At 44.3% G+C, this 11666-nt stretch overlaps 1 protein-coding gene across 1 annotated transcript in view; it reads right to left on the reverse strand.

The window, feature by feature from the left end:
• The window catches only part of CLCN1 (chloride voltage-gated channel 1), a 36752-nt gene extending 25372 nt beyond the window's left edge, over positions 1-11380 (reverse strand). Inside the window, exons 1-6 of the mRNA XM_053935695.1 lie at positions 11168-11380; positions 4747-4900; positions 4098-4229; positions 2499-2627; positions 2262-2395; positions 1125-1202 (exon numbers count right to left, since the gene is read on the reverse strand). Of these exons, the coding sequence (XP_053791670.1) occupies positions 1125-1202; positions 2262-2395; positions 2499-2627; positions 4098-4229; positions 4747-4900; positions 11168-11380 (840 nt within the window). The remainder of the gene's footprint in view (positions 1-1124; positions 1203-2261; positions 2396-2498; positions 2628-4097; positions 4230-4746; positions 4901-11167) is intronic.
• Positions 11381-11666: the final 286 nt, after the last annotated feature.

Genomic DNA, 11666 nt, shown 5'->3' on the forward strand with positions numbered 1-11666 from the left:
CTTATTGACTTTCTGGATAGCCCTTGGTACTCTTCAGGTGTAACAGCGTTCGTGGCTGGCAGAGGCTGAACAAGCTGTGTCTTTAGAAATCAGCACTTAAATAGCTGTCACTTTTCCTGTAACCTTCCCTTCCTTTCACTGCCACCAGTTACACATGAAAATAAAGAACTCGTGTTGCTGAAGTGGAGAGGTATCTGTGGAGAACCTTTCATGAGAGCAGGAGGTCTCACAGCAAGAGGTCAAAGGAACTGTACATTAAATGTCACATATAGGAAGACACTTGCCTCCAAGAGGAGCCTTGAAGCAACATCCGACTCCAACTGCGCAAGCCGGCACCAGGAGGTCGAGCTGCCTATGCACATTCTGGAACAGGGAGTGCAGCCAGAGATGGGCATGCTGGGGTTAGAGGGAGCAAAGCCACGGGGTTAGGACCCAGAACAATGAAAATAAGCAACAGCCAGCAGCACAGTCAGCCATGGCTATTACAAATAGCAGGCTTTACACACTTTAGTGCAGTCTTTAGTACTGTCAGCTGGTCTCCAGCAGTGACATCTGCTCCTTGTGCACAGACAGGATCTACTGAAGGAGAACAGCGCCTCCAGTTGTATTACACAGTCACTTTCTGCTAAGATCCTGCACATAAAGGAGTTCCTACATTTATCTATATGTGCAGTTAATAGATTTTTCTATACAACCAGTCAATATGGTGATCAGCCTGCAGAGGCTGTTTGGCAATAGCGAAAGCATACAGACAGCGTCAGTGTCTATAATTAGCAATGCTGTATAAATTTGGCTTAAAGACAAATTGATCTTTGTCTGCAGCTACTTGTTTATACAGTCAATGATCACAGTGCAAAGGCATCAATCACAAGATTTAAAACTTGTCAAACTTGTCAAACAGTCTCTGTGTAATTTCTGGGCAACATTGGTGGTCCTGGACAGTTATTTGGACTGTATGCCTGGCCTTGCACTACTTTTGTTCAGCCTGTGTTTTACTGCTCTATAGCAGTACAGTAAACATCAATCTATGTGTTTCCTCTGTGTTCCATGGCCTACCCATACTATGCTGGATGTCTCAGGAGCTCAGCCTGTGGAAGAACAGTGTGCAGAGATATGTGCCTTACCTCATACACCCCACAGAAGATTGACATGAACTTGCTGAGTACCACAGCACAGATACTGGCAATATGCACAAAAGGACCCTGTAAGAGAAGAGGAGAAAATCAGAGAGGGTTGCCCTCTGGTTACTGACAACCATACTGCAGGCCTCATAACTTCTCTGCCATCTCAGCCAGTAATGGAACAATCAAGGTTGGAAATGACCTCTAAGATCATTGAATCAAACCTTTAATGCAACATCACTGTATTCACCACTAAACCATATCCCCAAGTGCCACAGCCATACACCTTTTGAACTCTTCCAGGGATATTGATTCCATCACTTGCCTTTTCAATGCCTGACCACCATCTCATTGAAGAAATTTTTCCTAATATCCAATCTAAACCTTGCCTGGGGCAACTTGAAGCCATTTCCTCTTGTCTTGTCACTGGTAACCTGGGAGAATTGACTGGTTTCTATCTGGCTACAACCTCCTGTCAGGGAGTTATAGAGAGTGAGAAGGTCTCCCCTGAGGCTCCTTTCCTCCAGATTAAGCAACCCCATGTCCCTCAGCCACTCCTCATGAGATTTGTGCTTTAGACCCTCCAATCTTCCTCAGTTCTCCTATCTCCATTTAATTTTTTTCCCTCTCAAAGACTACCTGACTAGAGTTTGGTATTTCCTGTATCATGTCTTTGAAAGTTGTCGCCCTGATTTTTTAAGATTTTCTAAAACCTTCTAAGTTTACATTCTTGTAGAAAACTTTCTCACACAACTTTCTGTAACTAACCTGTTGTTTTACATTCCTTCAAAGAAACAGAAAAATTTGATGTACTACCAGTTTGTCCAGTGTCATTGGAGAGGTAACATGTTCACCCTCCAATCCACTAGCACCTTTTGTGAACTAAAAATTATTAGAATCAAAAGAAATAAATTAGTCTCTTCATCGTGACCATAGCTGTAGTACATCATTTTTCCTTGTGTCCTCAAGTGACAGAAAGTGGAAGGAAAATGGCCAGTGAAAGATAGGTGCTGCTGGAAAGAGCAGAGCTTTGAGAAGAGGAATGGTGGTGAAAGAAAACATTTATAGAGTCTTCTTCTACAGACAACTCCCACCTTCCAGACTCTGGTCACTACTGCACACAGAATCAGCAATATTTACCTCTTTCCCCACAGGCATGCCACTTCCAAGCCCAGCTGTGAGGGCCACAACTTTGGCCACAAAAGCTTTGAGAGTGAGATACTCCTTGAGGACCACTCCCCTCATAATGGTCTTGAGCTCTGGGATCCCAGACCCTGAAAACAACAGCAGAGCTGGGGATGAACAAAACCCGCGGGCGAACGGAACAAGAAAAACGAGACAGACAGAAACAGATCTTGCCCTGCCTTCTGCCCTCACCAACAGCCTGTGGAGAGACGAAGTGGCAGAAACTGGCCGCAAACAGAATGAGGCTGAGTGGGACCGCGACCCACACGGCGTACTGCAGAGGGACATTGGGGTGCAGCGCTCCGTATATCCACTTGTAGGCTGCAACACACAAACAGAGAACCCGTCAGTAACCACAGCTGCTCCAAACAGGCTGGTAGACACCAGACAATCATACGCTTGCTAAACATGCCCATGCTAAATCTCCTTCAGGAATGGTACCCTCATGCTTCTTTTCTAAGAGAAGCCTCGTATTCAGTATGAGCTCCCCAATAAAGCAGGCATTCTTCAGGGATGGATAGAAGACACTATTCATACTTGTGCACAAGTATGGCATAAAAAGAGGTGTGTTACATGCAGCTGTGAGAACAAATCACTCTGCAGTGTCTTCATTTGGCAGTCTGAGGGTCTTGCGTGGGTTCTGAAGGACAATAAAGTGGTCCACCAATCATTCCGTCATAAAAAAACTAGTTTAAAAGCTCTGATTGTGATTTCCCTTCTAGAGCAGCAGCATGGAAGCTGTGCCAGCAGCTATTAGAATAGCAGCGGCACCATTGCTCAGCCAGGTACAACAACATGAGCTGCTGAGAATCCAAACTGAGCTGCAGCTCCTCTGCGACTGCATCTTCTCTGCCTGAGCTGGCTCCCCACACAGCCCCAAGTAGAGGCTAAGACTTGGCAGTGGAAAAGGAAAAAGAACCCCAAAGGACTCAGCTTCAGGGAGTATAAAGGACAGGAACCCTCAGAGTAGATTATACCAGTCACCTGGTAGATGGGAAGATCTGGAGGGAGGAACACTGGGATGTTGGGAGCTTTGAGGAATTGCAGCAGCCAAGAGGAAAAGGTTGGTGTAAGTGTGTGCCAGTCAGGACTGGGATATGAGGGTAAGGACAAAGGAACAGTGCAGTTAACAGGATGTGGCAGTGGGTGGGGTGTGTGTATGTGCACACTGAGATAGAGGCTGAAAGATCTTGTGATTTTTGTAGCTGGCAAAGGGAGACAGAGCACAGGAAAAATGCAGGTAAAGGATATAAGACAGGGAATAGGAGATATTTGTGAAAAGGGCAAAAAGAGAGGACACTATATGCCCAGATGGCAGAAGAATTCAGGGCACTGTATAAGTAAAAACTGGAAAAAACAAAAACGAGGTAAAAAGCAGAATCAGTGCCAGGAGGGCATCTAAGAGCCCCTTCTCCCCATCGCCCATGTTCTTAATATTCTTGGGGAGAAAGGGAAGCTGTGTAACAGGAAAGGCCACAATAACATTTCCCTGTGCTCCTGCATATTCAAGGGAGCTGAAAGAAAAGGGATTAAAAATAATTGTTTGTCTCTGACTCATCATACACATATCCCTTGTTTCTGCCCACTGACTTCCAAAATTTCCCCTGCCATCCCTTTAAAGAACCTCTCCCTAGCCAACCTTTACTACACTGCCAGAACTTCAAACTTCCCAAGCAGCAAGGGTTGAGGATGGGACAATGATGTTAAAGGAGCAGCAACACTAGTCACTGGGCTTTGTAAAGCATTCGCATCATTTACTGGCTGCTTTTGCAACACCTGAATGGGACCCACCCTGTACGGTCTTTGCACTGGCATAATCCACTCCCCAGCTCACCAACGCCATGACCAGACCCAACAGAACCAAGAAAATCCAGTCCTCTCCAAGCTTCTTGGTAACATATTTCTGGATGCGTTTAGCACAGTCTGTGGAGGGAAGAGTGTACCAGAAAAACAGAGTGAACATAGACGAAGCTGTGTCTGTCTCTCCTGTGCTGAGAGCTGACAAAAACCAGCATTTATTTGGAGGCATCATGGGCTTAATGTTGAAGGACTGATACCCATCCCTCTCTCACACAGCTCTGTAACATCTTATGCAGTTTAAAAAACATTTTAAAAGGGAGGGGGGTGTACAGGGCACACAGGGTGGAATTTAACATCTTGTACACTAACAGCAAAAGTCTGATACAAGGAGGTCCTTTTCCTCCCATTACAGAGCTCTGTTGTGGAAAAAAAAATATTTACTTGGGATTGTTTTTTTATTCCAAACAACTTTTCTCTTTCGAGGATGAAAGCTCATATAGAAAAGATTTTTCAACCCAATGAGATTAAATTCTTTTTCCTTCCCTCTCTGCTTCTCCCCAGTCACAATTGCTTAAATCCCATCTCTCTTGCTGGCCTACCCAATAATAGGTAATAGGGAATGAAACATGAATTTCCCTACCTTGACATTTGGAATAGTGCTCGTCTTTGATCTGTACTTGACTGTCGCGTTTCAGGGGTTGTCCATTGTTCCTTTGGGCCTGTTTCTTCAGTAGTTTTGCTGCTTCCTTGTCTGAAATGTTATCTGTTATCCGGTCTGTGTATCGGCCATAAAGCTAGAGGAGCACAAAACAAGAGGGATCACAAGGAAAAGGTAAGGCAAATTTTCCTTCACAAATAGCATTAAGGATGACACGGCAGATCTACCAACAGTCTGAGGTACAGACCCAAATGTACCAAGCAGGGAGATGGAGACACACAAACTCTCAGACAGATGCAGCTCATTTATTTTTTCTTCTTTTTCTTTCTAGTTTCTTCTTCCCAATCTCTCCAAAACCTTTTCACCTCCTTTTTGGGAGTACAAGATATGATCACAGAATATTTGTTATTTTCTAATGTCCTGGGGGAAAAAATGGCTGAGAGATTGAACATTAAGAGACAGCATTTGAGCATTAAGAGACAGCTTTCTGGAGGTACAAAAGAAGGTCAAAGTAGTTCACACGAGGCCGCCATCCTCAGGGCTGTCTTATAGATTTCAGCAGCACTGTAAAACATCTCTGAAGGTTTTGAGAGGCATTACACTCTCAAACAGGCTGCAGGAATGTCCTGCATCTGTTCCTCCTGCTGCCAAGGAATGCTTAACAGGGCACACAGCCACTGATGGTGCTGGTGGAGGAAAAGAAGCAGCATCATCTCAAAAATATCACAGGCTGCTGCACACTTCAAACCATTATTTACCCAAATCAGCATTTTAAGTCCTCCTGTATCTCCAATTCCTCTGAAATTCCTAATTGCTTAATCTAGTCTTTTTCTTCAGATACTAGACTTGAAAAGCAGCTGGCTATGTGCAATTCACAATCAGCTGCATGTGCTTACCAAGGACATTTCCTACAGTAAACTGGGCAGTTGTGCTGTCTCGTCAACATCTTAAGGGAGTTCGAAGAACCCTGACTTTGTGCCCTGTGTTTGTTTACCAGATTCCCTGAAGAGCAGCTATCCCATCTCACTCTTTCAGAGTATAGGTGGGGAGGGTGTGCATTTGATAAGCAGAGAATAAGCCTCTTCTCCTAACATGTCCTTCAGTGAACCAGTTTTGGCTTTACTTCAGACCAGGTTACCACCTGATGCACTTCCCACCTGTGACAAGATGACCCTTTGCTCCCTTCTGGCACATCTGCTTCTCTGAGATTTTCTGAGTGGCAGAAGGAGAATGAGCCATGTTTTGATCAGCAAAATCAAACACTTAAGCTGGAGAATGAGAGGACATATGACAGAGATAAAACACTACCACACACTTAGGAGACATTTCTATTTGACAGTTCCTGCCTCCCCCTTCCAAGGTAACAAGAGAGATGTTCCTGTTCCCTTGAGATAAAACAGATACAGAGACTCACAGAAAGATTTACACTGGAAGGCACCTCTGGAGGTTTCTAGTCCAAGCTTCTGCCCACAGCCTGCAAACTCCAAAGCCAGGTAAAACAGATTAAGCTGCTCAGGACCTTATGCAAGCAACTCCTAAATATCTACAGGAGTAGAAATTACCCAGTTTCTCTGAGCACCTGTTTCAGCGCTCCACCAACTAGTATCTCAACATAATAAATATGACTGAAGGTCCTAAGTATTTTATTTACTTGCACAAATTCCTCAAGAGACACTTGAACCATGTGCCATAGCTCCCTTTGAAAATCCTAGTGGATTCTTTTTCTTCACAGAACCCCTATCTATGCTTTTAAAAATCATCCTGTTCTAAAGATGGCTCACCTGCTGCCTCTTAAATGGATTGATCCTGTTTGAACAGCTGAAATTATTCTTCCATTCATCACTGTATTGGAAGCCACACAAATTTAATGCAATTATTAACCACATGATTACCAACACATTCTAAGTAAATTAAGTAGACTCTTTGCAGGGAATAATGGCCATGCTCTGACCCCCTTAGAACAGACAGCACAGTGAAACATCAGGCTGAAGAATTTCATCTACAGGGTCATTTCCACATACATAATGCAGTCCTACCTAGCAAACTGCTCTTTTTTTTTTTTTTTTTTTTTTTACTGTGTCTTTTTGACAGAAATGCCAAATACTAGCAGATTTTAGACAAATCCGTCTTCACATCACCTCAGCCAGTGTTTCATTGCTGTTAAGTGGTCATGAGAAATGGGTTTATGTCAAATACAACTTAAACCCATGTCAAGTATGAGATTCAAATTAGAATCTTCCATCTGCCAGACAGAACAGCGTGACAGTATAATAGTATGAATGCTGAAAGTCCTCATATGGTATCCAAGTTCCCTGCTTCTGCCTGGCTGTAAAATGGTGCAGTCAGGGTATGGGAAAAAAAGGAGTTAGTCCACAGACATAAAAAAGAAGTTGCTGTCCTGGTAAACCAGGTAGTCTCAATGCATTTAAAGAATGCTTCACACATGTGCTTTGCTTCTCCAGGATTCTGGAAGTATCTAAAATGGTAGAAGATTGCAGGACAGAGAAAGAATCCAGAAATCAGAGGATGACCTTACAGCAAAATTGGGTTAGGCAAGAAATATCCACTCCACTAGAAGATGTAAAACTAAAAATATAACACAGTACAACTCTGACTGTTCCTTCTTCTGTTGCTCCCTCTCTAACACAAGGAACACAGGGTTTCTGAGCACCAGAAAAAAATGAGGACCATTTTATAAGTTCTCAATTACCACCTAAGGGTTGAACCAGAAAAGATACTATGATGCCTACTTGGCTAAATGCTGAGGGAGACCATCAAAATGGCGCAAAACCAACTGAAGATATCAATACCACTCAGAATAGATGGGAGGAACATACATTCCCCCCCCCAAAAAAAACCCCAACCAAACAAAAACAAACAAACAAAACAAAACAACCCCAAAAAACAAACCACATCCAAACCATCCAGGGAGAAAGCACAATCAGGCAAAGTTTATTTTCAGAGATGAAGCATTTATCTATGCAAATGATCTTTTATCTTTCCAAAAACTGGGGCAATTTCTTTGTTTGAGTTACAGAGGAAGAGCAACACAGAATCTCAGGGGAAAAAATACATCACAGTCTCAAGACTTTTCTGGGAGCTATTTTCTAAGGGGTCAGCACGTGTATAAAACTGCCCTCCTCCCACAGTGCAAAGCCCAAGCTAGTTTCCATGCCATTCAGACTGAACAACACATTCCCCACAGAGTACTACAGTCCTAAAATCCCTTTCCCCAGCTCTGCCAGTGCATTCTGTTTATGATCTGCTGCTCCCAGCCGCTGAGGCAGCCTTAGCCTGTACTTCCTTGCCCTCTCACTCCTGCCTTGTAGCCATCCTGCTATTCTTAAAATTATCTTCCTTAGCTGATTTTTTTTTCCTCATGCATCACCAAGGAGAAGCCATATCTGACCTCAAAGGTGAAATCTCCCTAAATACTCAGCATACATGAATTTAAATGTCACTAAAACATCTCAGTCAACTGCTTAGACATAGAGCCAACAAGGCACATGTAAGGGACAGGGGACAGCAACAAAATAATAGTTGTTCCTGAAGAAAAGGTGGCAAAGGGGAAATCTAACAGCAGTGCCACTACCTAAAGGGAGAGAGGGGTTGGAGGGAAACATCAAAGCAAGCTATCTCAGAGGGGCACAGAGATAGATGAAAGGGAAAAGCACAGTTTGCAAGAAAGGAAAGTCCCTGCAAAGGAACACATGTCCCCATCCAGCCCCACTTGAGAGTAAGTCAGCACAGGAGCAGGTGCCCAGCGGGGCTGGGGAATCTTCAGTGTTGCAGATGTTCAGAACGTGCCTGGAAAAGGCTGTGGACAACGTGACCTACCTTTGGAGTCAGCCCTGCTGTGAGTAGGGGCTTGGGCTGGAGAGCTCCAGAGGCCCTCCCACCTACCTCTCTCTGTGAGCCTGTTTTTCTGTATTACTGCATTGCCTGATTTCTTATTGCACATCCCTCCCACTACACCCATCTGTGTATTCCTGAGTGAGCTCCCTGCCAGGAACACCCTTTCCATGGTCACAAATAGCACAGCTTTTAAATACTTCACCAGCTGTAACTGCTTTCTCATGCAGTAATAAAACAATACAAAATCCTACCGTGTAGGATAATGCATATTTTTAACAAGGTATATTACATCATCTGTTATATATCTACTATCTGTTAGATTGTCAAAAATATATGTATATTGTTATTATTATTATTATCCTACTATTATTATGTTATTATCTATTGTCCACTGTATGTTTTTTGACTAAAAATTATCTGAAGGTCCAAGGCCAAAGACCAAGATTTCACTATTTTGGGGCCTGTGTAAACCAAACCAAATCACACGTACAACAGAAGGCAACAGCTAGCAGAAAAAGAGCGCAACAGAATAAAAATCTCTGTCAAATGTTTTTTCACATGACAGTGGGGAAAGAAATCTTAATGATTATTCTGTGTGGAAATGGATGAAAACATGTGCAAGGGTTGTTTTTCATGCTAATTACATGATAATGTGTGCATGTTTGTGCAAAGTACACATGCATATTTATAATTTATTTGTATGTGCATGAATGACCAGGAAAATATACACATCCACAGCAAACCTGGCTTAGCCAGAATATGCTTGCATGCAAAGTTCCATGATAAATGTACATGCACACGTGCATGTGCATGACACCTTATATAAAATATTTCTAGGACATATTTTTGGGAATGGGAATGGGTTTGATGGCCTTCTTGTTTGTACGTGAGATCATCTATCTATATGCACTGACCATCACGCCTCTGGAACTGAGCACAGAGACACTCTGGTGTGAGGGAGCAAGAGCACAGAGCTGGTGGTGTTGCCTCACTGTGTCATCTGTGCCTACTGGACAGTGGGTTTAGGTGTGTGGGACTGGCATATCTGCTGGATATGTGTGAACTGGGATGCTTCTGTGCATGGATGTGCTTTACTGGAGAAAGGGTTTGCATCTTGCAGCTCCCCACACCCCAGTTCACTCCTGGTTCATGGCACACACACAAAGGTGAATTTCCTTCACCCACCTCAACTCTCCAGTTGAATTTGCACCCCACAGGGCAGGTGTGACCCCAGTGGAGCTCAGCCTCAGGTGGGCACACACACCTCTCCACCCCATCCCCTTAGTGTGACTGCTCAGCAAAGAGGGTGCTCGCCCTCTTAACATGGCTACTGCAGCCAAAGCACTGTCTTGTGTTGGTGTAAATAAAGCCTAAATTGCTCCAGTCAGACCTCTGTCCATCTGGGCTGCTGCTTCAAATAAGCCAGTGGGGTGGTTTCGGAAGACTTTAGTGGAGGAGACGTGCAAACTCTCAGATATTGTCAGATATTGTAGGCAGTTTCAGAAGAGAAATTCCTGAATGTGGCCATGGAACTGATTCTCTGATCTTTGGCAATGTAACACATAACTGTCCTCACTGGGATGCTTATCTGCTGGAAGAGATTTTCTTGGTGGCAAATATGCCTCTTTTCCTTTCACTAAATCACTTAAGTCTTTAGGAGACAATGCAATCTCCTTCATTCCCCAGTCATTCACCATCCATGTAGGAGGATTTGTATTCATTTAAGGAGAAACATCCACTTTATGAATTTCACATTCACACACTCTCTTCCTCATAATTTGACTGGATCCTTCATTGCACCAAAGCTCTCTTAGATCAGCTTAATCAGAACATAGTGGTAGGAAATAAGATACCAGGACTCCGCTGTAAATCCTCCCCTTTGCAGGAGGCTGTCCCAAAAGAAGAGGTAAGGGAGATACAGAGCATAATGAACAAAAAGCCATAACCAGTACATCTATGCTCCAGACATTTTTCTGAACCAGTGCTTTTATGAACCACAGCAAGAGTCAGGTCAAACTTAAGGGTTAGAAAATCCCTCACTTACAGCTCCACTAAGAGTTATCAAAAATACCAATATACATGTATGGATCTATGACCATGAAGGGCTTTATGGTCAGAGGAAAGTCACAAGAGAGCTTTACTTCATCTACACAGCTGTACAGATACCCATATACATACATCACTGCTCTCTCTGGTTTTACTCACTCCTGTGCTTCACTCAATATCACTATGCAGCTGAAGGCAGCTGCAGCTTCTCTTTGCTGTTACAAACACATTAATGCTCTGGTTAATTTTCCCCATCCCAGCTTGCCCATTCCAAGTCTCCTTGCATCCGTGGCAGGTGACAATAACCTCTGACTTGAATTACTGGTAGGATCCTTGGTGCAAGTACGGCCATAAATGTCAAAGGCTGGCCTGGAGTTGCCAAGCAAAGGGACTGGGGATGGACAGGGATGTGTGCTCTGCCAGTGCTGTTCTGAGAGCCCCAGAGCCGGCGTGATCCCAGGGAGACCTGTGCTGCCACAAACGTGCCGTTGTCCAGCCCTACCTGTGGGTAGCTGAGGGAGTTCTCCGGGGAGCGCAGGTCGTCCCCTGTCGCCCCGGCCTCGTGTCCTGCCTCCACGGGTATCCCGTAAGGGGTGCATTTCTCAAAGCAGACATAGTCGTATTGCGGTGTGCCCCCCCACAAAGCTGGCTTCCAGCTGGTCTCCTGCGTCTTGCTCTCTGAGCTCTCCATTCCTCCACTCCTCCTCACGCTCATCTGTAACTGAGTTGCTGCTCTGGGCCTTACCTAGAACCACCTCGTGTTCTGGCAGAGAGCATGGCCTCCGCATTCTCTGCTGATCCTTCCTTTCTCTCTCTCCTCAGACCACTCCAACTTGTCCTGTTCCTGCACTCTCTTTCTCTCTTCCCCTCCTCCTCCTCCTTCTCCTTGTGCCTCTCTCACTTTCTTCCTTTCCTGCCGAAATGGTTCAACTATATTTATAGCAACCTTCCTCTGCCACATGATTCCCCAGTGCCGTGTCTGATCTCAGCAAAAGGCAATA

The sequence above is a fragment of the Vidua chalybeata genome, chromosome 2 (genome assembly GCF_026979565.1).
Source record: "Vidua chalybeata isolate OUT-0048 chromosome 2, bVidCha1 merged haplotype, whole genome shotgun sequence".
In the NCBI taxonomy this organism is placed as follows: Eukaryota; Metazoa; Chordata; class Aves; order Passeriformes; family Viduidae; genus Vidua; species Vidua chalybeata.